This window comes from Nanorana parkeri, unplaced genomic scaffold, assembly GCF_000935625.1.
Source record: "Nanorana parkeri isolate BGI_ZX_2015 unplaced genomic scaffold, ASM93562v1 scaffold80, whole genome shotgun sequence".
Classification (NCBI taxonomy): Eukaryota; Metazoa; Chordata; class Amphibia; order Anura; family Dicroglossidae; genus Nanorana; species Nanorana parkeri.
The window spans coordinates 2440661-2466759 of record NW_017306348.1 but is presented as its reverse complement, the minus strand read 5'-3'; the positions used below and the strand labels follow the sequence as shown (position 1 = coordinate 2466759).

Below are 26099 nucleotides of genomic sequence, written 5' to 3'. Positions count from 1 at the left end.
GTCAAAGTTGCCCAATTGTTCCCATTCCCCATGTTTTGGTTAAACAGCAATTTTCCAGGAGTTCTAGTAGAACCCCAGGCAAAACACAAAATGAAGTAATAAATATGTATGATGAGACAAATATGTTCTAAGTACAGATAACCTTGGTAGTTTATGTCTTGCATACAGTTCTCCTTTTAATGTTTGTTATAATTACTGAATATTTACATGTACAGGGTGTATATGACAGGTGCACTTTAAGTGGGTGGTGGTGGCAGTGGATTATTACAATAAAGACATAATATGCTGAATATAAATATATATAATACGTATGACTCTAAGCACATCTACAAATTATTTCTGTACTGTGCCTTTCTCTAATTGCAGGGGGGAAATAGGAATAATTATACTTCCCGTTCTGAATGTTACTCAGCCCAGAGCTTTGAGAAAATAACCAGAATGGACTTTCAGTGTCTTCAGATTGGAGTTAAAGACTCCAGACATACAGCTAAATACAAAGATGAAAAATGGGAGCTGTTGTACCTGCCACATCTGCCCATTCAGTTCTGAGATTTACACAGACCTATTAGACATTACAGCCAGGCAGATGGGAGCACTTTCTCTGTTAACTCATCCAAAATTAATGAAAATTTTGGATTCAGACAAATCCAAATACCGAAACAAATTGACTTTCGGTACCGAATCCCAAAAGACAAAAAATTTAAAATCTGAAACAATTTTTTTTGCCGGCTTACATGTCTAGATCATAAAGGATAACTTGGTACAAGGTTATCATATATCTCCATATGAAGTAAGTGAAATCCAGGTAGATACAGTGGGACAATTACAGGCGGAATGCATGCTGTATAGTAGCTGCATATATAATCATGGCAATTATACATTTGAATACATTTCTGGCAAACAACAGGTTTTTTTTGTTTTTGCAGGATCTTCAGAGAGATAATAAATAGGGTAATGTGTATGTATTAGAGTTCATTTTTTTACATTTTGCCTTGACATACACCCTAAAATACTTTCACTACTATATTCACATAGTAATATAGCCATGTAGTAATCCCACAAACCCAAATTATAGCAGGCTCTGCTAGTATGGGCTCTGGGGGGGGAAACACTCCCCATTTTGACCCCCGAATGCTTTCCTTAACAGGAGCCTTGAGGTAAGGTGGAAAGGTGGGACCTTCACCACATACAGCTCCTCAGATGGCTCCACCGCCTCCAGACAATATTCGCACCTTGACTTGCAATACGAATAGCACTATATGCAGAGATTTCAAAGCATGCTAGAAAATATAATGCCTGATGCCACAGTGTTTTGTCACACCCATATGATCCCATAAACTAACAACATACAGGATGTTTTTTATTGTCTTCTGGGAGTTACCACTCCTTCGATGTAACATCACAAACGATATACTAACAATCTATATATGCTTGTTTCAGTGAGATAAATTGCAGAGCTGCTACATTTTTGTTTTATTAATGCTGATAGATTGTTTTCAATTCAATTCCCTTTTATCTCTTTTAGGGGCACCGATTGCCTTGGAGTTTTGATGATGAAGAGGATATGATCTTCATGACTTGCTCTCCATTGTACAATCTGGACTACTTCCCATAACACTACCATTTGCTTCACGACCAATCTTTTCATGTCCTACATGATGTTTACCCAGCACTGCTGCTGACTGCTCCTCTGTATTGTACCTGAACTGTTCCACAATCTCTAAAACTGTTCCATTATATCTCAAACTGCTTGGACTTATTTCTTAACTGGTCGATCTGGCAGATACTCTTCAATCCTAGAGAATGTTGACCTGACTATTGTGAAACGTGTCTTCCAGGCTCTTCCTGTAATAACACCTAGCTGGCTGCACTATTACCAAAACGCTACTCCCAAACAACTGACCATTACTCAGAATCTAAATCATATGTTTCACTAAATGAAAAATTTTACTAACGCTCTGTATCTTACTACCTATCTTAGTACCTAATTACTTCTCCTGCACATCCCTAGTTGGAATCCCTTTCCTATGTGTACATGTGCATTTCCGCCATCCAAGCATCTCCTACCTTAACTGTTGTGGCATATGTGGCTCTATGGCCCAAGTTAACATCTTTTCTAGCTCCAGTGTTGCCTATTGGTGTATCCTTCCAGCACTCACAGTGCACAAGTTGGTGAAGTTGCCCATGTATCATATCTGTTTATAAGGAAACCATGGGTACTTCGTTAGATCCAAATAATCCTGACTGTTCTTCATCTAGAATGTCTGCATCCTTTTTTTTACCTCCTCCATGTGTGGAAACTTCTTCTGAGGCTTTCATGGATCAGCCAACATATGTTACTTCCCTTAGCAATCATATCTTTCATACTGAAATTAGTTCTACTACAGATTCTACAACCACACACTTTTGTGGTGATCTCACTAATAGTTACTTCACTTATTCTCAGTATAATGTCACTCCAGTCTTCCCTCTGAGTCTTCATTCTCATGAGCCCCTTGAACTGGACGTTGTTTATTCCTGTTCTGGCATATCAGACACCATTGGTGACAGACATGATTTCTCTTCTTTCTCGTCAACCAAACACCAAAGTTATCCCCTTGTCTGTGATTGCTCCCCAAGAACATCTGATCATCAAAAGGGAATGGAAAGTAAATGTGAAATATGCAAGGGATCAGTGGAAGATAAGGTCCAGTGAGTAGCACAATATACTTCTCTCTCTTTATCCACAAATGTTTTTGAAAATAGACTGTATACATACAACAAAAATTGGGGAGCTGCATATGTTTCAAATAGTATAATTCAAAACTGCACGCCATACTGCATTCTGACCAGAATTGGGTCCTTTTAGTTGTAACAATGGATGGTGCAGTTCATTTCTGAGTCACAAAGGAAGGAGGGTCAACAGCACTCCATATAAGAATGAAAGGATCAAAGTGATTTAATTTACATAGTGTCACAAAAGTGGGTCGCAACCCCGTGTTCAGTGGGTTGCCACATGCCTTCCACTTTTCTAGTTGAGAGGTTCCCCAGCCTCCCCCTAGTGCAGCACTGTCAGTTCTCAGCAGCCATTCAAAATATGCCGGAGTGTCAGCTTCAAGTGGGATGGGATGGGGCTATGGCCACGAGAGAGCTCCATCCAATACGTGCATTGCTTACAGCTCCCTCAGGTGTCCTATAGAGGTGTCTGGACCGGAGTGACATCACATTCTGGCTCCCGACACCTCTACAGGGCGCACAAGGGAGCTGTACAAGCAATTCACATATGGATGGAGCTCCATCACAGCAGCCCAAACAGGACCCCAGGCTGAGGATCCACTCCAGTTCTTGTAAGGCAGGGAGACTGGGTAGACCTACCACGTGTTCTAGTGTGGGAGGTGAGTTGCGTTGCCATTCATTTGAATGGCACCCCAAACACACCTACTACCCACAGTTTGATTGCCCGCACCTGAATGCACGGTACCGCAATGCTGCGCATTCCATTGCAGTGCGTCTTGGGTCACGACTTAATGACCAAGGACAAATGTGGGTCCTGAGGTTACACGGGTTGAGAATCACTGACATAGATCATACAGCCAATGTTTCAGGGCGGTGCAGGGAACCTTCCTCAAGGTGACACAGTGACAGGAACTGTGTCAATCTGCAGAAGGGAAACTGCGTGGCACATTGGCCCTAAGAGTTGGCTATGGCTTAGCTGGGATTTCCCTTCATTTTGGGAGGGGAGGATTTGCTCTCATTTCTTGTATTGTTTCTAATACAATGCATCTTTAAATTTACTGAATATATGACAAAACTCTTACATTTGTAAGTGGACCCCTCATTTTAAATATCAGAATTTGGCCCCCTGTTACAGCTATGATGCCCAACCTACTACCTTATTATAAATCATCACTGCATATTCCCCAGGTTGATAGAATTCACCTATTGCTCACCACATCTTGCTCTTCCCTGCAGTATGCAGCAGGACAGACAGCTGTGTGAACAGTTCCTGGACTCTCTCTCACGGCTGGAAGACTGGCTACAGATAACACAGACGGCAGCTTCTCTTCAGAAGCCTTCTCGAACCCTTCATGAAGAAGTCAAAATGGCATTGAGAAAATATGAAGTAAAAACATTTGCCCTAGCCTACAGACCTTTCCAATCATTTGTCAATTCACCATATTTATCATTCTATTCTTTCCATTCTGCTTGTCAATCTCAGGTTTTCCTCATGGAAATTCGAGAGAAGTTGCTGGACCTGGAAACACTAAACAGGAAGTATTGGAGAATCACACAGATTTCTCACAAGATGTTGCTTCCAACTACTCTTCGAAGAAGGATGCAGGAAGTCAACGACTTCTGGGACCATTTGCAAAAGGAGGCAGAGAGCATCTATCAGAATTTGAAGGTATCTCATCAGCTTTCCTTTGCAGAGATAGATTTAATGAAATTTCTACTTGCAGCAATCTGAGGGAAAGACTAATATTTCATCTTTTTACAGTCCAAGGTCCAGCAAAGAGAGGAATTTGATACAGATCAAGATGATGTGAAGCTGTGTCTAACTGAGATGGATATGGAACTGTCCAGTGTAGAGTATATCTACAATGGTAACTCAACTGAGAAAATGCAACAACTGAAGGTAAAGCATTGGTTAAGAATTATTTAGCTAAAATCAAAATATCCTCTTATCTTTCTAAGAACCATTAAATGTCATTTACAGAATATGTTAGAGAAAGGTGTACAGTGGCACTACAAATTACTCATTTTAGAGCCTTAACGAAACCCTGTCATCAGAACATTCATTTCAACAAAAACCTTCCCATAAGATTATATGAGCATTTAACATATTTTGTGTGGTTTTTACCTAAAAGCCTCCTTTATGTAGATGTCCAAAAGCCCTGAGACTGCTGTTGGGCTTCGCCATCTTGGATGTGATATCAGCAGCCTCAAGGACTCAGAGATGTCAATTGATTTAAATTCTATAGTATTGCTCTTCACTCCTCCTCTGGCAGGTACATAAATATTATGTAGGGAGTTAAAAGTAGCTGTGAAGGACCTTGGCCAGCACAAAGAGTAGGTATACACTCCCAGAAGAGGAGAGGGCTATGACGTGTAAGGAGGGAGAGGATTGTGCTAGGGAATCGACTCAACTGGTGTAGTCAAAAACACTGCAAATAAGCATTTAAAACACTTGATTTTTCTGTGCTTTTACCTACAACTTTTTATTTGGTGGCAGTGTCTCCTTTCACAGTTCCTCTAAAGTGAATTAGTCAGGTTTGGGCATTTTTAAGAATCTAAATATCCACCCTCAAATGATTATAATAGTGCAGCCTTACCTGTTAGTGATGGGTGTTTGAGCTATTACTTCTGCTGTCCGAATAGAAATAGGAACCTAATGTCATGCTTTAAAGCCGTTATAGTAATTGACCTATCTTTTAGCTGAGCTTGGGGTTGATCGCTACTCTTTAGCAGGGTCACCCCACTACACCCTCAATAACAGAACACCTAGAAATTACCGAGTGATACCAGACTGATTACAGTGCTTGCAACACTAAATTTACGTAGCCACTCCACTTAGGCCGGAAGGGGCTACAGCAGTATTGGGTGAAAATATTGCATGTCATTTAACTCTGACCATTTTGTGTCAGGCCTTCCAGGAGGATATATGGAATAACATGAAGCGTGTAGAGGGTCTCTTAGATCGAGGAGATCAGCTCATATATGAAAGTGATCCACAAGATGCGGTGGCTTTGGAGGAGGAGATGACAGAGCTAGGCTCATACTGCCAGGAGATATTCATCCGCCTCTCTCGACTGCAGAAACGGCTTGTGAGCACCAAGCTGGTAAGTATATATGCTTACGTCCTGTACTGGGAGGAACCAGACTGACAGTTCACACACACTATAGAAAATTAGCAAACAATGGGACTGCTTCAGAGCATGAATAGGAAAAGCATAGTTGTGCAACAACATGCTTGTTCATATAGTGACAATTAGATTTGTTTTCCAAATGCATAATAGAGATTGAATGCTAAACATGCCAATTGACGGCAGTTTGAAACTCCAACCTCCAAATGGTCATAAACAACAAAGTTCAATACATAACAATGCACATTTGGGGTTTGTGCAGTTTGCAGACATCGCAAGCCCTGACTTTTTTCAGGGTAACAACTCTAAGCAGCTTCAAAAAGCTCAGATAGTGTAGAGTTAGGAAACACACTTATCAGAGGTGCCTTTACACAGCAGTGAGGCTTTCCCATATATCTGCAGATGTATGTAACTAAAACCTCGGTTTTCAGCCTGAGTAGTAGTACGAAAGTGTTCCGGGGAGCTATTTTGTACTATCTTCAAAAAGCTGACTACTTAAAGCCCATAGACATATACAGCATTATTCACCAAATGGTGAAGAGTAGGGAGACAGCAGGAGCAGTGAACAATCTAGGACAACATAGCTGAAAGGGAAAGTGAGCTGAATTGGAGAATGTTTCCAGTTCAGCTATGTTGTCCTAGATTGTTCACTGCTCCTGTCTTCTCCAAACTCTTCACCCTTTGGTGACTAGCCCTGATAGTTTTCATGTAACATGACTGGATGGTGCAATGAACATCTTATCTTCTTGGGAACCCTAACACCTGAGTGATTATGTTTGTCAAGCGATAATATTAATATGGTTGGATTATTGTACTAATATGGCAAAACATGTTAGAGCAGGTGCTGAGGTTGCTTACTTTTTGTTGTTGAGGTCAGCTTATCTCAAGCTTTTTATCCCAGAGGAACCCTTAGTAATTTGTAGAAAGTTTTAAATAAAAGAATAAGGAATATAGCATACGTAGTGTACTTGACTAAAAAAAGAAAAACACAAGGCTAGCACCTTGTCATCAAGAAGTACGTTTTATTAATAAAATGTATGAATAGATAAAATACTACTCACAAAGCCCATGTGATTGCATACATGTCACAAAGAAAACATCCACATCCCAAGACATCCGAAATACTTTATGAACGAATGCGTTTTTGGGGCGTACCCCCTTTGAGTTCAAATACACAATAATCCAACCAAATATATAGAGAGACATCTGCCTCGCTATATATTTGGTTGTATTATTATGTTCTTTAAGACATAATTTGTTTCAACCTGTCACGCCTTAGTGTGACAACTAATAGCTTTAGTTGAAATTGTTGAAGCTGTCATTAAATGGGTCTGCTGTTTCTTTGTATCTTCTTAAAATGCTTTCTTTGGCTTTACTTGAATATTAACACATTTGTATTGGTAACGTTGGTAACATTACATTTTTGTCATGTTATTTCACGTTTTTACCTACTTGGTTATGGAAATGCGATATAGTTTCATATCATCTAACCATGGGTCACATAACAATTACAATTTCTACATTTTCCGTAAAGGTCTTTGAAGATGATGTACTCGATAGTGGCTTTGAACATGTATCATCTGGGTCTTCTGATGTGTTCCTTGACCTTGACTTTGAAGATGAGGAAGTTCCTGGTCTACCTATTCTTCCCCCTGCCAAATCAGCCCTTGCCATTGATCTGGAATGGGACCCAATGGGGGATGTTGGTAGTTCAGGGTCTCATGATGAACTCTCAAAATCTGGTATGTGACCAATCATTTGCCTGGCATTTCATATTCCACATTCCATGAATACAGTGAGAATTATTTTTTTACAGGGTCAATCCTTTCCAAGACAGATCTTTTAGTTTTAGGTGACATTGTTGGGCTGAATCATCCACTATCTTTCTATATTTTTTTGGTGGACTTCAACAATCACATCTTCCCTCCAAAATTAACGCTTCTGACCCACCACACCACCTGCTGTCCTTTTCCTGCAGCATTTTCTGAAAAGTAAAGTAAAATTCTAATATGAAGCATAAGAACCTTTGAAATGGCCAGCAGGAGTATAGATCTTACTGCTGAAGTCCATGACAGATATAAAAACTAGGCATGTGCAGCAAATTTCAGCAAACTTGCCGTTATAGCTAAATCACTGAATTCATATTCAACAAAACTATGTCAAAAGGTTATTAGTAGGGTATAAGGGTTAATTTTATCTATTTATTTTAAAAACGTCTACATACTTGCCCTTGTGTTTTATGTGTATTTTGTTAGTATTTGGGCTTTTTTTATACCGTGGGTAAAAAAGGTGGAAAAAAGCGCATAGAATTTATAGAGAAAGAACACAGAAATATATTTGTGTTTTTTCCCCTTTCCCTTTTTTTCCCCGTAGTTTATATGTTAAAAACACCCAATAGAAGTGAAATATACAAAGATAGAAAAAAAACACATACAGTATATGTTCTTGTGTGCTGTCTCTTGACATTAATTTTCTTATTATGTCTTTTTTTTCTTAGTGTAAAAAACACATTTAAAAGATAAAATACACCAAAAAATAAACAAACAAACAGACAAAAAAAATACAGTAGCTGGCCATACATGTAGACTTTCATATGAACATTTAGGCAAATAAATATCTTCAAACAATGCAATAATACCATCATGGACTTGGTGAATATCATTCAATCTTTTATCTGGTTTTAACATTTGATTTTGGAATCAATGGAGTTTCACGAGGGAAAACCACATTTACTGTTAGAATTTAATTCGTTCGAGAAAAATCCATCTCTCTCCTTTGATTTTTTTTGTCACTGCGGTTGAAATCAATCATTAATTTGTTGGTTATGTGTCTAGATGAATCACTGAGATCTTGAGGAATGCTGAATTACGTTTTACTTGCTTAGAAGAAGATTACATGTATGTATACAGCATTGTGCAGCATGCACCTAGAGACTAACATTACACTACAGCGCCATCTAAAGCTCAAAAGACAAATTTCATAACTATATTAGTATATGCTGTTGTATTTCCAACACAATTTGACCCTATTAATTATTAGAAAATTTAACAAATGTTCCGAATATAATTTTTTCCAACTAAATTTGGTGTATGGTCAGCTTTGAACCACAAAGAAAAACACTCTTAAAGACCATTGCATCCTTAACAACTACCTTAAACTTTGTAATTTCACTTTTTCCATTAACTCTAATGTATGGGGCAATTTTTCACTGACATAACGGAAATCTTGGCAAAGCTGACTCTGTCAGTTTTGCTTACTCATCCTTAATAAGAACCCTGTGGGTGGTTAACAGTTTTATTCACAAAAGGGTGAAGAGTTTAGAGAAGGCAGGAGAAGTGAACAATCTGGGACAACATAGCTGAGCTGGAAAGTGAGCTGAATTGGAGAATTTTTCCAAAATCAGCTATGTTGTCCTAGATTGTTCCCTTCTCCTGCCTTCCCCAAACTCTTCACCTTTTTGTGAATAACCCTGTAAATCCATTACTATGTACTCAAACTTAAAATATAACTTTTTGATAAGGGCTGACAAAATCTGTCTATGAAGAGTAACACACTTTATTGTTACACCCAACAGCCCCTCGAAAGATATTACGGAGAAATAAATGCACCGAGAGTAGTGTCAGTACTGACTCCGGGGTCACTAATTCCAAACACAGGAGCCATGAGGACCTGTTCCCAGTGGAAGAAGATTTTCCTTCCTCCACTGTACCAAGAGGCAATGTTATCTCAGAGGGATTCCGAAGAACTGTGATCGACATCCAAGTGCAAACAGTAGATAGCCGGGTAAATACAGATCATTTTCCTCTTTATGCTCCTTTCTTATCTCACTTGACTACCGCTTATCTGTATCTCAGTTTCTGTTGTTTTTTCTACATCCTTATCATTACACTTATCATTTGGTCTTTGCACTGTCTGTAACTTTGGCCAAGAACTGCCAAACTCTGTTTGAATTATCCATTGAGTGACCGAAATGAGCTAAAGGGACACTTAGGCAATGTAATAAAAACTTTAAAAATGTACATTACTGCCGGGTGTAATAAAAAAATGCTGACATGGTGTCACTTTGTCCCAATATGAATTTTACAAATAAAGATAGGCAAGCATTGTAAACTTCAGCCTTGACATTGACATTTTTAGTGATCTTGTGCACTTAAAGCGTATCTAAGATCCAAAACCAAAAATTTAATATGTTGACACTTTAGGCGAGGTGGCTGCATTCATTGTCTTTGTATTTTTGTAGGTTTTTTTTCTTTATTGGCATCTGTATTGGCGAATAACACTTCCTACCCCTGGGTGGCTATGCTCACTCCTCCGCTGCATCTATGGAGGCAGCCATGGTTAACACCCAGGCTGGACTTTAGGCATGTCTGCCTTTGTTCATCTCCACTAAATGGTGGTTGATGAGATTGATCACCTACAGAAGAAAAGATAGTTTTTTCTGACTTTGTAGCTCACAGGAACATGCTGAAAATGTTCTTAGCCCGACTAAAGAAAAGTAATGCAGTCACCACATGTAAGGACTGTCAAAGTCCATTTCCACCTTTGTAAGTGATTAGCATTTATTGTGGTGATGAAGAGGTGCAGTGATGATGTATACATGTGCACATTTCCATGACTCACATTGCAGGCTTTCTTCGTTTTTTATGAAGGTTTTATTAGGCCTAAAGCCTAAAAATTCTAATGTTTCTCTAAAGTAAATGCAGTCTGACACCGGGGTATCAGACTGTAATCAGCTGACCCCCTCCCTGTCATCCATTGTAGCATGATCAGTAAACATTGAGGATATGAAGAGGAAAACTAACAAAAAATGTAAGTTTCTGTGTTCATATACATCAAATGTATATGTCTGCTTCATGTAGACTCGTTGTACATTGCTGGCATATGTTTTTTTTTAAATACCCCCACAAAGATGGCAATGGGCTTTAAGCTGCAACATATTACACTTTTGTTCTTGGTTCTTGGGTTTAGTTTTAAATATATCCCCAGCTCTTCAAATTCAGCACATCTTACTGTAAATTATTTCTGGTCTACTGGCTCCCATGTACTGTGACTGCACACCCTTGTCCTTCCACTTTATGCATGTTTATTTGTACTGTGTGTCTACAGTCTTATAACTATATACTATGATATTTTAACCCTTGTAGGTTTTGTGCAATGATATGCCAGGCTTGGAACCAGGACGATTAGAAGTTGTTTTATGTGGTAAGAATTACAAATCCTATCATACAAGCATCAAACGAACAGTTTAGAACATGCAATCTAGTAATTAGGCACGGCCTCAATATAAATCTGACATAAATCTGACCAATTCAGACTGAGCACATGCAGGGCCGGCCTTAGGCCTTTAGGCGCCCTGTGCGAGAAAGCTTTACAGCGCCCCTCAGTGGCCACACCCTTTAGTGGCCACGCCCCCGTAACCACACCCATTTCCCCCAATATATGCACCATTTAAAGATAGTAGTTATCAACTAATGAGATATTGGAGGCCTCCACTACGAACCATGGGGCACAATGGGGACACCCATAATATTCAGTATATGTAATTCTACAGAAGACTGTTATGGGCAGCACAGTGACGTAGTGGTTAGTACTTCTGCCCTGCAGCACTGGGGGTCCCTGGTTGCAGATTGGACACTATCTCCATGGAGTTTGCATGTACTCCCTGTGCTTGCATGGGTTTCCTCCGGGTACTCTCGTTTCCTCCCACACTCCAAAGTCATGCTGGAAGGTTAATTGGCTCAGATTTAAATCTGCCCTGATGTATGCATGTGAGATAGGAACCTTAGATTGTAAGCTCCTTAAGGACAGGAACTGATGTGAATCTGCAACGATGTAAAAGTGCTGTGAAAATTGTCAGTGCTATATAAATACCTTTAATAAATAAATAATACTACAGATGATGGGCAGAGACTGCAGACATACTACAAATGATGAGCAGAGACTACAGACTTACTACTAGACATGTGCGATTCGTTTCGTTCCGAGTCGAAATTCGGACGAATTTTCGGAAATTCGGACATTTGGATGTATCCGAATTCCGAATTACAGACATAACGAATGCAAACGAATCCGAATTTCCATTTGCGAAATTCGGTAGCGGTAGTTCGAACGTTCGTTTAATTTTCTGTTCTTATTCGTTTCTTATTCGTTTCTTATTCGTTTCGTTCGTTGGAGCAAAGTGACATTAGAGAAGGAGAAAAATATTTTTTCCCCCTCAAATGTCACGAACGAACGAAACGAATAAGAACAGAAAACGAAACGAACGTTCGCCCTACCGCTACCGAATTTCGTCCGAATCCGAATTGACTTTCACACCCGAATCCTGAAAAACGAAATAACACAAATCCGAATTTAAAACGAAACGAAACTAAACAAATTTTTTTGCAGTGCACATGTCTACTTACTACAGATGATGGGCAGAGACTGCAGACACACTACAAGAGATTATAAAAGACTACAGGTGTTGTTGGAGACTGGAAACCTGCCAGGAAGACAGTCAGACACTGTGGGTGTGTTATGTTAGACTAATAGATATCACTGACATGAAAACCTCTTGGCAAATCAATGCTCTCACTTCCATGGCTGGGGTCTGCAAAGGGCCACTCAGCAAGTACCAAAGAGCTTCATGTGGCCCTCAACCATGTTGGCCACCAGGGTTCCAGAGGGTCCTGGAAGTCCCAATATCTAGGGCGTTCAGTATGCAAATACTGAATCCCCTTTCCAAAGTTGGTGTACTCATGCGTTGCCAGTGATATGAAATTCTGGAATGGTTAGAGATGATCAGAGAAACCAGAGATGGGGCTACCAAAGTATTCTGCAAAATAAAAAAAGTCCTGCCCGGGTACCACTAGATGCCCTCTTTTTAACACCCCTTTGAGGTCACTTTTAGTCTATTTATAATCCTGTACCTCCACATGTTATAGTTTGTGGCTGATTTGTTATATCAAGTACCTTTTTTTTCTCATTGTAAAATGCTGTTTCCCGATCTCACACTCCAGTGCTTTATGCTGGGAGCTGAATAAGTGCCACACCCTTCATCACAAGTGTCCTCTCGCAGACCATTGTATAGCGGAGGAAGGGTGGAGTGGTGTGCTGGACAGGGTCTGGTACTGAGTGCACCGGGTCTAACTCTGGGGCCCAAAGAAAAGCACAATGATATTTAGACACTCTGCAGAACCGCTGTAACAGGAAAGTGGGACTAAGAAAATAAATGTCTATCTGACCACATATTTATTTCTACAACGTCAATTGGGCTTTAAGTGTCTATTTTTATGTATTTACTAAATAGACAGATTAGCCCAGTGACTCCCTTTAGCAGTGTTAATTTACCAGATCCGTTATTGCATTAAGAGGAAGACATATTATTGGCCTGGATGGAAGTTGGAAAGGCTCCAGATGCTGCAGTACCAGCCAAACATTTACAGTAAGCCGGAATTCTGGGAAAGAACTCAGTGGTGGCGCGTATGATGATTTAGCAGATTTATCTTCCTGCGGGAGCCTTGGCTGAGTCTGTTTCCTCTCCTGCAGTAGAATCTGGGAAATCATTTTCATGTGAATCAATGATATCAGTTAACCGGCAATGTATGTGATTTGTGTCCTTGTACTGCTGTGTCAAAGGGACACCATTCATTTAAAGCTGAACTTTATTGCTAGCAGATAGTTTTATGGGGTTTTTTTTTTTATAAGAGACTTTGCTTGTCTCTTCTGCTAAAAAAAAAGGAAGAAAGCCCTCTTCCTCCCAGCAATGTGCATGTGCAGTCCATCCCATGCAGGCTCATCCTTGGCAGCTGTAATATGATGGGAATGCAGCTGGGTCCCGCGCAAGATGTTATTCCTCTGCATACGCAGGAGTTACATCAGAAGCAAACTCCCAATGGGCAGAGATGAGCGACATGCGACCTAGAAGACAATGGGGTGAGAAGGGTAGTGATGGTGGACAGCTTTGATCCACTTTAATATTATAGATTCCGTTCACTAAGTTAACACTTCATAAGGATCCATGTTAAAGTCGCATGAAACTCTTAAACTTTTTCTCAATGTTGAATACAGATCAAACAAACATACACTGCCCAGCAAAGTATTTCTTTACATTTTTGCCTAAGCACTTATAGTCATCATGTTTCAGAGCAGCTGCAACTCTCTTAGCTAGACTTCCCTGAACTCCCTGTCCAGTACAAGATCACATGGGACGGAGCAGTCTGCAGCAATTGTCCATCTACTAGCTTAGGGGGAGGGAAGGGGGTGGGGGTGGAGCAGGAAGTTTCTTGCCTTGCTGTGCTTGTTTGTGGAGACACATCCAGATTACTAGCACACAGAAGGGTAGCTCCATAGGACCCTGCAGGGGAAAGGAGCCACCCTAAAGCAGGATATCAGGGCCAGTGCTCAGGGGACCAGATGATTCCGCATGAAGATAAAACTTTTAAATATCAAGGAGCAGCATTCAATGTAAGTAATTTCATCAGCATTTAAAATAGATTTAAACCCTTTGACTTTAATATCACTTGAAGTGACAGTTGTTTTCAGCTGAGCCCAATGAGATTTGAAGATTGCAGTCATATGGCTGGAAATATAAATCCTAACCTTGTGTTAAAACTTTGTGAATTGAGTATTAACAGTTTTAAAGGGCCCGTCCACCCAAAACTGGCATTTCAGGCTTTGTTGAATAAAGAGTTAAACCACCTGACAGTTTCCTATATATCAGGCTGATGAAGGGATCAGACAGGTTCCGAAACGTTGCCACGCATGGTGATATGACCTGCAAGAATACATAAAAGGATTTCGTTTTGAAGAAAACTTGGAGTGCTGGTGAACATTTTTTCTGTTTTGCTCAGCTGAGATATCCACCTGTAAAATGGGTCTCTAAACGCAGTTCCCTTCTTAAGGGGAGGGACACCCCTATCACGGTAACTCTGGTTCCACTCAGGGCAGGCACACGTAGATAAATGTAAACCCGGAAAGAGACAAGCGAAAACACATAGCGCGTACTATCCAGCAAAGGGGAATTGTATTGAATAAAGTGTACTCACATAAAAACGTTGGTAATAGGCAAAACAGACAATCCCAATAAAGGTGCCCACAGAAACGAAGCAGGAGTAAAGGATCCTCCCGTTCTTCCGGCTCAGCTGGGGAACTGACACCGCTAACTCCACCCTACGCGCATGACGTCTCATGTGACTTCGTCAGGGGTCAGGGTCAAAAAGAGGAACAACTGAGGATGAAAGAGAGACATGGGAATTTGGTTCCAAATGAGGGACAGTTGGGAGATATGCCCACATTACAGCTGTCGGGCCTGGTGATTGGCCACTGAGGCACTGATTGCAGGAGGCTGGGTAGAGAGTCACGTGTGCCTCCATCTCCAGATGTGCCGGGTGTTTCCCAAAGAACACACAGCAGAGGTCTGTTTGCCTGTCAAGAGTAAAGAAATTGTATATTGATATTTTGTATTCTCCTTTAGAGATAAGTAGGCCCCTATGTGTGGAGTATAATTTATATATTTTTTTATTTGAATAATAATTACCTTTTACCTGTGTACAGCACTAGCTCATTGATATCCCTAATAAATCAAAGTAGAGTTTTATAAAATGACCGCTCCAAGTCACCATAATAAATTGATGATCCATCCTTATGCTAGCATCTCTTTCCCTGTAGACACACTGGATTCGGGACACAAGATAGATATTCTCCAGCATGCACCTAGATATGACTGCACTATGCCGGATCTGGGAGCACCAGTTGCTTCTAATACCCAAGTGACTGACAGCCGCATACAGCACAATGTCCCTGGGCAGAGGAGAAGACCGGGGAAGAAAAAGAAGGTGAATCAGATACAGGTACGTGGCATATTTAATAATTATGGGTTACATAGGAATGGTCACATAATATGCAGATTTCTATACTTGCCATGATCAAGAAACGGTCCGTCCTTTCTGCTTCCCCACTTTACTGTTGGCCTGTAATGCTATCCTTTGTAGTTATGGACCAATTGATTAAAACTGATCAAGAACTATTATAGGTTCCCTTTCTTTATATCTCTCTAACAAAGCCCAAGATAGCAGTAAATCCGGGATATAATGTACTAGACATAGACAACAGGTATTACTAGCTGGTTGCTTTTTTTTTTTTTTTTTTTATTCTGTTTGTTTTTTATCACAGGAGGTTAAAAGGAAGCCTCAGCCTGCAAGGCCAGATGTGTCAATTCTCATGGATACTGGGTGAGAAGGCCATTCATTGTAGTTTAATTGCTCATGATGACATTATGCTGTGAAATGTTTCAGAAAATAACAAAAAATGTTGGATAAACGTTTAGCATGAAAGGAGAACTTAAATCCACATATCATTGTATTGTATAACATCCAGAACAGTCAGGCAGCACAGTGGCATAGTGGTTAGCACTTCTGCCTTGCAGCACTGGGGACATTAGTTTGAATTCCAGCCAGGGCATTATCTGCATGGAGTATTGTTAGAATACACATTATTGTATCCATTGCAACAACTCCTGCAGTATACAATTTTTGGTCAGTAGATGGCAGTGTTTATAAGTTCTGGTATATATCTATGGTATATACTCTGTTGTATTGAATAAGGTAGAGAATAAAACTGTGGCTTCCTTCCTGTTTTCCAAGCCATGTGCAGCATGCATATCAGACTGTGTGCTTGTGTTTCTCTGTGACGCTGTGCAAGAAGTTCCGTGCATTTGGGTAGGTTTCCACAAGGTACTGTAGTTTCCTGCCACACTCCAAAGAAATGCTGGTTGGTTAATTGGCTCCTGTTTGGATTGGCACTATTATGTGTTTGTATGCATGTAAGATAGGGACCTTAGATTGTAAGCTCCTTGAGGGACTGATGTGAATGTACAGTATGTAAAGCGCTGTGTAAATTTTCAGCACTATATAAATTGATTTAGGGTACACATAAGAATCACTTTCCAATAAATATATTGGAGCTGCCTCCTTCCTAAAATTTCAGTTACTTGGCTGTTTTGCTGACTGACATCAGTACCTTCTGAACAAGAATTTTTATTAGGAAAGTCAGAGGACAAAGCTTCGGGTAGCACATCGCCTGGACCTCCCCATGACCCCACACTTTTGAAAAATACTCCATCTTGAGCAGATAGTTTGCCCTCAGTCTCATTGTCCTAACCCATTTCATAACATTGACAAGGATTGCAGAAGGCTTAGATGGGACACCCCAGTTTTATTGTCGTGGCTCGCCTATTCAGTCACCAACTGCCTACAAGTGCGTCCTCCATTGTGAAGTGACAGACAGGCATCTAGCCTTTTTCATCTTCACTGTGTCCTTGTTTACTGAAAGAGTATGGAGATTGTTGTTGAGTTCCCTGGACACTGACTCCTTTTTAGGTTGTTTTGTGGATGATCTGCTTCTGATCCTGGCAGGTCTAGATTGCTTGATTTTTGATAAACACTGCACTCTAACCCTGCTCCTAATACTTCCTTTATTTTACTTCTAATTAAGAATTAAGGCACTAATAACAGTGATTGTAGTGATATGCTTGTCTGTTTAATCTCTGGGTTTCGTCTTGTTTTTTCAGAGATGACATGACCAAGTTGAAGTCCTACAAATCCTCCTATCGATGTGCGGGTCCCCTTTGGCTTTCAATCAAGTGTTTGACCCTTTTATCCCTCGTGTTCCTCCTCCTGTGTGGATCACTACTCATCTTTCCATTAAGTCATACAAGATGTCCTTTACAGCGATTTTCCTGGACTTTGATGCTCACCTACGTTAATGGACCTCCACCCACATAAACAGGCATGGTGTAGCATGCAAAGACTTTTAGGAGAGACACTCTGGGCACAAGAACTGCACTTTATGCTGGATAACAGACTCAGGAGATATAGCCTCTACCCGCACATTAATCATCTGTGTTCCAGTGGCCAAGGATTGTTTAATAGGCCCTGATGGTAAATCGGAATGGACAATGGTATTAAAGTGACAGTAAGCTCGTCCAGGAGTGAAAGTCTTCAATGTATACTGTATATTGTACATAGAAATCAAGTAAGAGAATGTATGTAATTTAAGCAGAAAAGGAGCAAGTCAATTAGTGTGTTGGTTTGTGTATGTATTGAGAAAAGGAGAAAATATCCTTGAAGAAAATATTCATAGCTTTTTATAATGTCTATGTCAAACACGATGCAAAAGGTAATAAGAGATTGAGTTAGACTTGCTGAATACCATAGGCTACTGACATGCAATGTCATTGATTTAAGTATTGATTATGATGATAGGCACAGTGCATTGAATGCAGCACAACCATTCTAAATGCAGTGTCAATCAGAGATGTTTAAGCATACTTTGAGTTGAGAGTGACTGCATATCTGGAGCTCACTAGAGAGACATACTATAAATGATCAGGTGTTGAGAAAATGTATTTAATAACCTCATGTCAGGACGTTGTAGCAGCCAATCAGGAACTAAAAGTCTAAATGCAATGCATTGCGAACTGCTTGGCGATCTGAGCTTGCACAAAGCCTGGTATTGACATTATTGACAATTCAAATTACATCCTTTTTCCATCATGCTTGACCTTACCCCCATTTATGGCGCCATCTTTCCAAAGTCTATTAAGCACCTAAAGGGGTGATACAGTTTGTTGTGCCTAAAGGTATAGCTGCCTCCTTTGCCTTCGAATCCCAGCACTTCCCCACACCAGTGGACCCAATTCCATGTCACAGTACCTGTATCTAAGCTAACAAAAATGAGGAGGGAGAATACTGGGGAGGTAGGCATTGTATTCGAATCTTGCAGTGATGGAAGTTTAGTATATTTCAGTATCTCTTTTGGGGTCTGTGTTGATGGGCTTCAGAGGGCAAATGCAACTTGATTCTGACATTCATTTGAAGTGTTTCTGTAGTCATTCAAAATGAATTGCAGATGCAGTTGATCTGCATTTGGCCTGCTTCAGGCTGCTTTTGCATTCTCATAGACCTGCTCTGAAGAGAACAAAAGCACATGACACTGGCCCATGAAACATATACTAGTCTTTTTTGACAGCTACCTTACCAGTGCAGTAAGAACAGGCTGTGGGAATGTTAGGTAAGATCTAACCATATGCAAAAAAAAATATAAGACCCTAAAAATGCAGGCTTGAAGAGGTGGAGCTTTTGTTAGGTGCAAAAACTATATGTGGATATCAAGGATGCCACCAAACCTGGCTCATTCTTTACAATCTCCTCAGTTATAGCTCCAACTCCAGGCTTTGATCCATCGCTGAATTCTGCAGATGACCCTCTAATGGCCGCATAATATTTGGGGATACTAGAGCTGGGGAGAATGCAATAAGTGAGCCTGGGTTTGGTTGTCCCGGAGTACTCAGGAACAGTTTTGCACAAAACAGGTATGTGGAGGCTCATTTGTGGTGGTTATGGGGTGTCTGTGATAGACTCACTTTAATTAGTACAGGTAGGCAGAGCTTAAAGTCGACCTGAACTCAAATAGTAAAGATTGACCATGTTACAGGGAACATCTAGAAATGTTAATTGTGCCTAGGCGATACCCAGAAAATGTGACTTTTGTCTGAAATTCCTCCTAAAATAGTGCAATTGAGTCTCATAGATGTATATGTGCAGTATGAGATCAAAGGCACTGCTGTCTCTGTTGCTCGCACACAGGAGATTTGGAGTGAGATTTGGTGATGTCTCTACTGTGCTTCTCAATGTTCTTGCTGGAGAGAAAGCTACAGTGTAAGAATCTCTCTACTTCTACATCATTCATTCTGTTGATCTGTGCTTTCTCAACCTCTCCTGCTGCTGCTTGATTTCTTCTCCATCGGCGATAAGATCACCATTCTTCAGGGTAGCAGCTGTAACATGAGGAATGAAAGTCCTGCCTCTACTAAGATGGCCACCTACAGAGAGAAACACAGGCATGTTAAGTCAGCCCTGGGGATATCTTTAGCTGCAGGGAGACCACGAGAAGTACTAGTTAGTGCTCTGCCTGCCTCTTTTGGTCCACAGCTTCCAGGGTTTAGGTCCTCTTTGAACAGCATCTGAGCTGGAACTTAACATCGACATATTTCAAACCTTTATTACGGAAAATAAGGACAGTGCCTACCTCATTTAGCCACCAAGTTTACAGCATATTTACTCTAGAGGTGCTTTTTAAACAGCCTTAGCAGGTGCACTCAACCAGCCGATAGGTACAGATGATCATCAGGAGAAAGAAGGCTCCTCTTCTGGCCTAGCAAATTAATAAAACTTCCCTTGTAGTACCCTGAAGACCCCCTTGTCCATCTGGGCCCTTTTGGAGTAACACTTGCAAAATTTCCACCCGTGATTGAAGATAACTCTGGAGATAGAGAAGGGTATAAGAGCATCCCTTCCTCTAATTGAGCTTTACTTTAGCCACATATCTCTTTGCACTAGCTTATTGAATAAAACGTGTTGCATGAGTGAGCATGTGAGTAAATAGTTGTACATATTATCACCATGTTGCTATGTTTTGTACTGCAATTTTAAAAAGTCTAATAAAGGGAGACAAGCCTTTTATAATGAAGTTTACGCTCCTGTCGTCTTTTAGAACTTTTTACATATTGCCCATTCAGTGTCCTTTGCTCCATCTACCACAGGAAATATTCTCAATGAACTTGTTTTATCTTCTCAAGTTTAAATCTCAGTGTTGTTTCTTAAAGGTATGTCCCAAGTAAATTTATTTTGTAACATCAATCTGAACCCATAATAAATAATTACCTTCTAGGTAACTCCTTCAAGTAGGATGTAAAATGTGAATTAATGACAATATCTGAATGAGAGTGATTACCTACTAGGTTCCTCCTCCTTATTGCTGAGAAAAAGAGGCGTTGTGGTGGTTTGTTGTTGGGACCATAGGGGAGCCTCTGTTTTCATTTGTAGTTTGACTTGGGAAAACTATTTAAAGTGCATCTACCCTGCCTAATAAAGGAATAAGAATGAAAGTATTTGGCAAAGTCCTGGGTTCTATGGGTTTCAGTCAATGAAGCAGAAAATGGATCTGGGATTGGCTCTCTTGAAACAGTCTTTTGGCAGATGTTCTTTTCTTGATGGTAAACGAGAGCTGTTGCTGCCTTCTGCAGCACCTTTTTGTGGGCCCTCTAGAGGGTGTCACTGAGCCAGCCCCCCACCCAAAAGGAAAGGTGGGTGGGCTCAGACCGGAGGGCTGAAGTTTTTAACAAACGCAGATATATTTTTATGCACTCACATGCTACCACCTGATAAACCACAGATCATTGTGAGTTATGAAATTAGCTTTGTATAGAAACCAGACTTGATATACCTGTGGTATATGCCTTCCTCAGAAGGGGTAATGTGTATCTCTGGCCTCTAGTTAATGGTCATCTGGCCCTTTATCAGTCCAGGCCATCTATGTGTATTGACTGGGATCTGTCAAGTGTTGTGGCTGTCATCAGTCGTAAGAGATTACGACTATGACCATAAACGCCAGGGCTGAATAAACAACTCTGGTGCTGTTAGCATTTACTGTGGAATATGAAGGCTTTTTGAAGGCCCTCTAACAAAAAAAAGAAAACATGTATGTTTAGTCTGTATCTGGGTTAACCATACCCAGAACTGATAAATTACAACAAACTGAAAGGTTTTCCTCATTAGCTTTGGGGTGCCTAGACCTCATTAACATCACATGGCCCTCCAAGCTTCTGAGTTTAGATGTTAACATTGAAGGGTACTATTAATGTTAGAGCATTTAAATACATTTTAGACAATTGTAAGCTTCCAAACTTGTAGCGACAGTTTGGGAAAGGCCCTTTTCTGTTTTCTTGTCATGATTGGAAATGATCCAGTGACTGTAGCAGCCAGACTTACCCACTCAGCAGGAAGCTTGAGGAGCATAATGTAATAGCCGGTTTTGGTATTTTAAGTGGAGTTTTACTTAGAACATCTCCTTTTCTAGAAACGTCCTGGATAGCTGCCTGAATTTGTCTCTGCATTTCTTGGAACATTCCCTGATGGGAAACCTAGATTTTTGGGAGGCTGAGGTCTGTAAGCACCTCAATTCAGAAGACTTAGGTTTGTGGGTGGTGGATAAGTAATTAATTCATGGTGGGGTAACGGGTTTACTTGATGGCCTCCTAGTCCCCTTATGCTGACAATAACGAGCCTTCTGGCTCACACTTCCACTCTGGTTATCCACTAGAGCTCTGTAAATTACTCGCCACTTCCAAGCATGGGACTCACTCCCATGACAAGGCGATAGGTGCTTCCAGTGGCGACTCTAGGAACAATATATAGGGGGGGCACATAAGATACCACAGTCAAAATGGGGGGGAGAGGGGGGCACTAATAATTTTCACCACTAAATCATACCACTGAAAAAAACTAAAGTATATATAAATATGATTACAAAATACGAGAGTAATGCGGTATGCAGTGATAACTTTTTATTGTACTAACCTAATACTTAGAAGACAAGCTTTCAAGAGTTTTTCTTTCTTCCTCAGGTATTGCTTCAGACTTGAGAAAGAGGAAAACTCTCAAAAGCTTTTCAATTTCAGCAAATACCAGAGCTGTGTAAATAATCACCTATAGCGATAGAGGACTACAAATCCCAGCAATACATTATACAGCAATGCAGAATACCACCAGCTATAGAGCACTAGAAATCCTATCAATATATTATACAGCCTTGCAGAATAATACCATTAGCTATAGAGGACTACAAATCCCAGCAAAACATAGAGCAATGCAGAATAATAGTATAAACATTTGCCACATACTCTGTGCTGCTGCTCTACTCAGGGGTTCTGGCCTAATGTATTGGGCAGAGCTTGTCAGGAGGGGTGGGGAGGGTCTTAGTAAGGGGAGATGTGTGGGTGGCAGAAACGCTGTAAGCAGGCATTGCGTGGCTCCCCAGAAGGCTGCCGCAAGGTCCCCAGCCAGACCTAAGACACCTAAGTCAATTTGAAAAATGTAAGTGCTGGTATCGGTTTTTAGTATTGGGACAGAGGTCATTTATAACACAGAGTGCATTGGTAAATAATGTATCGCAAAGGGCGGACCTCAGTAATGTAACGCAGAGGACAGCAATGTAACGCAGAGTGCGGAGGACAGCAATGTAACGCAGAGTGCGGAGGACAGCAGTGTAACGCAGAGTGCGGATGACAGCAGTGCAATGCAGAGTGCGGATGACAGCAGTGTAACGCAGAGTGCGGATGACATCAGTGTAATGCAGAGTGCAGTAAACTCAATTTAATCCGGGACCACATGACACATTTTTTAGTCCCGTGGGGGCCGCTACTATATACGGTACCAGTGTTAATGTCTGCATATGTTACAAGCGGCAACTGTCACCCATTCAAATAATGATTGGGTGACAGCCCCCCGCACAAATTTGATACACTGCCCGTCCCACACACACATAATACACGTTGCCCCCCTTCCAAGCCCCCCACACACATTTAATACACTGCCCCCCCAGCACATATAATAATAAACTTCCCCCCTCCCTCCCAAGCCCCCCAGCAGACATCATAAAATCCCCCCTCCTCCTTTCCTTCCAAGCCCCCTCACCTGCTTTCATCAATGCAGGGAGGAGGCGCATCTTCATTCCCTGGTGATCTAGCGGTGATCAGAACTGACAGAGCTCCGGTCGGAGCTGACAGGAGCATCTCTACGGCATGCATCCGTCGGAGATGCAGACCGTGTAGCTGCTCCCTCAAGTCGGGCACGCGGTCCGTGACCGTGTGCCCAACCTGTCAGCTGGCAAGAGACCGCTGCCGTACAGTGAATCCGTTTTAAAGGGGAATCATCACACGGGGGGCAAGGAATAGAATATATAGAATAACTGTAGAGACGCCTATGGCTGCTTGACCAGTCAAGAGGCCACATAGGGGCAGGGTGAGGACCCTTAGCCATGTAAAAGCTCTGACCCAGACCTTACACTGGTAAGTGAAGGTAAGTGCCAGCATTGGTCAGGAAAAGTAAAGTAAAGGCTGGCTTTAAAGCTGAACTTTGTGATAAGCAAATATTGTGTAAATACAACAGGCATGACATATTTACACTTGTGGTGTGTTTTGTGTATTTCTTCCAGATCCGTGCAGTAATCCATTGTGAAACTTTGCCTCTATGCAGCCGCTTCCTGTAATAAAGACCGGTCACTGCTGCTCTCTTCTTGTGCAGGATGACTGGTCTTGTCTCTGCCCCCCTCCTATAATAAAGACCGGTCACTGCTGCTCTCTCTTCTTGTGCAGGGTGACTGGTCTTGTCTCCGCCCCCTCCTGTAGTTTTCAGCAGACAGCCTGTTGGATCCCTCTCACAGCTTTGCCCTCTGTACAGGCTATGGGCAGCACATGGATGATGTCACTGATATTTTAACAAGGTAATATTTGGGTTTCCAACTGCATTCGGTTTACGCAAATTGCATTTATATCCTTTGCCATTACTGAGGAATATATTTAAGTGAACGTTTTTGAGTTCAGCTTTGAGCTGTCATTAGCAGGGGTGCAGAAGTTACCTAGTGAGATCCAAAAGCAACATGTACCCCTAGCAGGAAACTGCCTTCACCTGAACTCTGGCACCCAATGTGTTAGGGGTCCATTACAAGCGTTTCAACGCTTTGCAATTTGTTATTAAAATAACGATACGCTACCGTAGGTCAACAAGTTCTGTGATACCAGATCAAAGTTTGAGGACTAGTTTGCATGTTTAATCACACAGCAGAAATGTAATCAAATGTAACCTTTGTAGCATAAATCGATACTTGTTTTTATCTTAGGCTGACTGATATAATTTTTTTTTTAGAGCCTCTCAAGTGAAAAGGTATCATTCTGAACCCTGGTCTGATCATACAGCACATCGAGCATACACAGCATTTAAACCTGATTTTATGTTTATAGCCAATACATTGGCATATACTGCCTTTTCGTGGTCATTTGGAGGTAGTACATCTTAATGAAAATTATTTTCTAGGTACCAATGTATAGAAGGTGGAGGACAGACCTGTGCAGGTATTGGAGGGGATTTGTGACAAGATAAAAATCTCCTGCACCAAATTCAGAAAAGCAGTGGACAGTTCGAATGCTAATACCAACACGTGCCACAAATTCAGGTAGCTCCTAATGGCTGTCTCAATTTCATAAAGAAATGCCTTTGTTTCGGAGATAAGGAATCAGCGGTAAATAAACTCAATGTCATTTTTGGAGTAATTTATGCTGGAATGATTTGTCCCCCCCTCCCCCATGTTGTTGGTTGCTAGGGCACTGGCGGCCCCGAGGCTCTGCCCTAGTAACCAATCAGTCAAGCAAAACAAATGGCAAACGCACTCATCAACTCATAACCAGCTTTCAAGCAAGGTGTACATGGAAGGGCTTTATACAGTACAACAGCAAAACGTTTCCCAGCACACGTGCATGGTTGCATGTTAAAAATTGTGTGCGTCCATGAAACTGCCACAGAATGCAGTACCCCAAAACGGCCATACACGATGCTTTAAAAGCCCCTACAGTTTAGAGATACACATAAATATTGGCCCTAGAATTATTGCTCTCACGCCGGCATGCGCGGTGATACCCAACATGTGTAGCACAATCGTTGTTTTCGCACGTAGGCGCACCCGAAGCGTGTTTACAAGACGACATGGGTACTCGCAGGGGCGGGGGACTTAAAACATTTGTTTTCATTTAATCTTATTTTTAAAACAGTTTTTTTTTTAAACTTTACTTTAATTGAGATCACATAGGGGGGCTCACAAGCCCCACATGTGATAGCATAATGGCAGTGACAGATCCTCTTTAAGGTGATGCTGGGGGTCCAAAAGACCCCGCAGTGTCACCTTTACACTCTAAATAAGCTTTTGAAATGTAGATCGCACTTCAATAGCTTATTGCTGGACTTCAGGAGCCCAGCACTGACAGCTATGTGGCCGCAAGTGATGCAATACGTGTCACCCCCGGTCCCATAGAACGGAGAGGGGAGGGGCGTCCCGGTTACCGGATCGCAGAAGCGATCTGGTGGCAGCTGAGCTGCCAGAATCGCTTGTACTATACAGCCGGTCGCCAACTTAACAAAACGGAACAGACTCTCGGCGGCTTTCAGCTGCCGGGAGTCTGTGTAACCCCTTCTGACTTCATGATGGGATTATCCAGTCATAGTTTGTGAAGGGGCTAAGGAACCTGAATGTATTTTTAAGATTTAACTTCTGAGTTTAGTGTCACTTTTATTCCTTACATTTAAATGGCACCTCAATTTCCAATCAATACCAAAAGAAGAGAGTTTTATGTAAGTAAGTTGCTATTCACCCACAGAAGCGAACCAC

General features: G+C 41.2%; 1 protein-coding gene across 1 annotated transcript; it reads left to right on the top strand.

Moving 5' to 3' along the window:
- The first annotated feature begins 2649 nt into the window (after positions 1 to 2649).
- On the top strand, positions 2650 to 17671 carry LOC108804967 (nesprin-2-like). Its single transcript, XM_018576904.1, has 11 exons — positions 2650 to 2691; positions 3952 to 4102; positions 4199 to 4384; positions 4478 to 4615; positions 5625 to 5819; positions 7378 to 7585; positions 9418 to 9626; positions 10988 to 11045; positions 15492 to 15673; positions 15996 to 16054; positions 17392 to 17671. Exons 2-11 carry the CDS (start codon positions 3953 to 3955, stop codon positions 17603 to 17605), a joined length of 1599 nt encoding a protein of 532 aa, XP_018432406.1. The 5' UTR covers positions 2650 to 2691; position 3952; the 3' UTR covers positions 17606 to 17671.
- Positions 17672 to 26099: the final 8428 nt, after the last annotated feature.

Bases quoted from the DNA above. Each gene is read 5' to 3' on its own strand.
- LOC108804967 (XM_018576904.1), top strand. From the start codon at position 3,953: ATGCAGCAGGACAGACAGCTGTGTGAACAGTTCCTGGACTCTCTCTCA. The intron at 4,385-4,477 runs GTATCTCATCAG...ATCTTTTTACAG, and splicing joins GCATCTATCAGAATTTGAAG to TCCAAGGTCCAGCAAAGAGA. The intron at 16,055-17,391 runs GTGAGAAGGCCA...TTGTTTTTTCAG, and splicing joins TCAATTCTCATGGATACTGG to AGATGACATGACCAAGTTGA.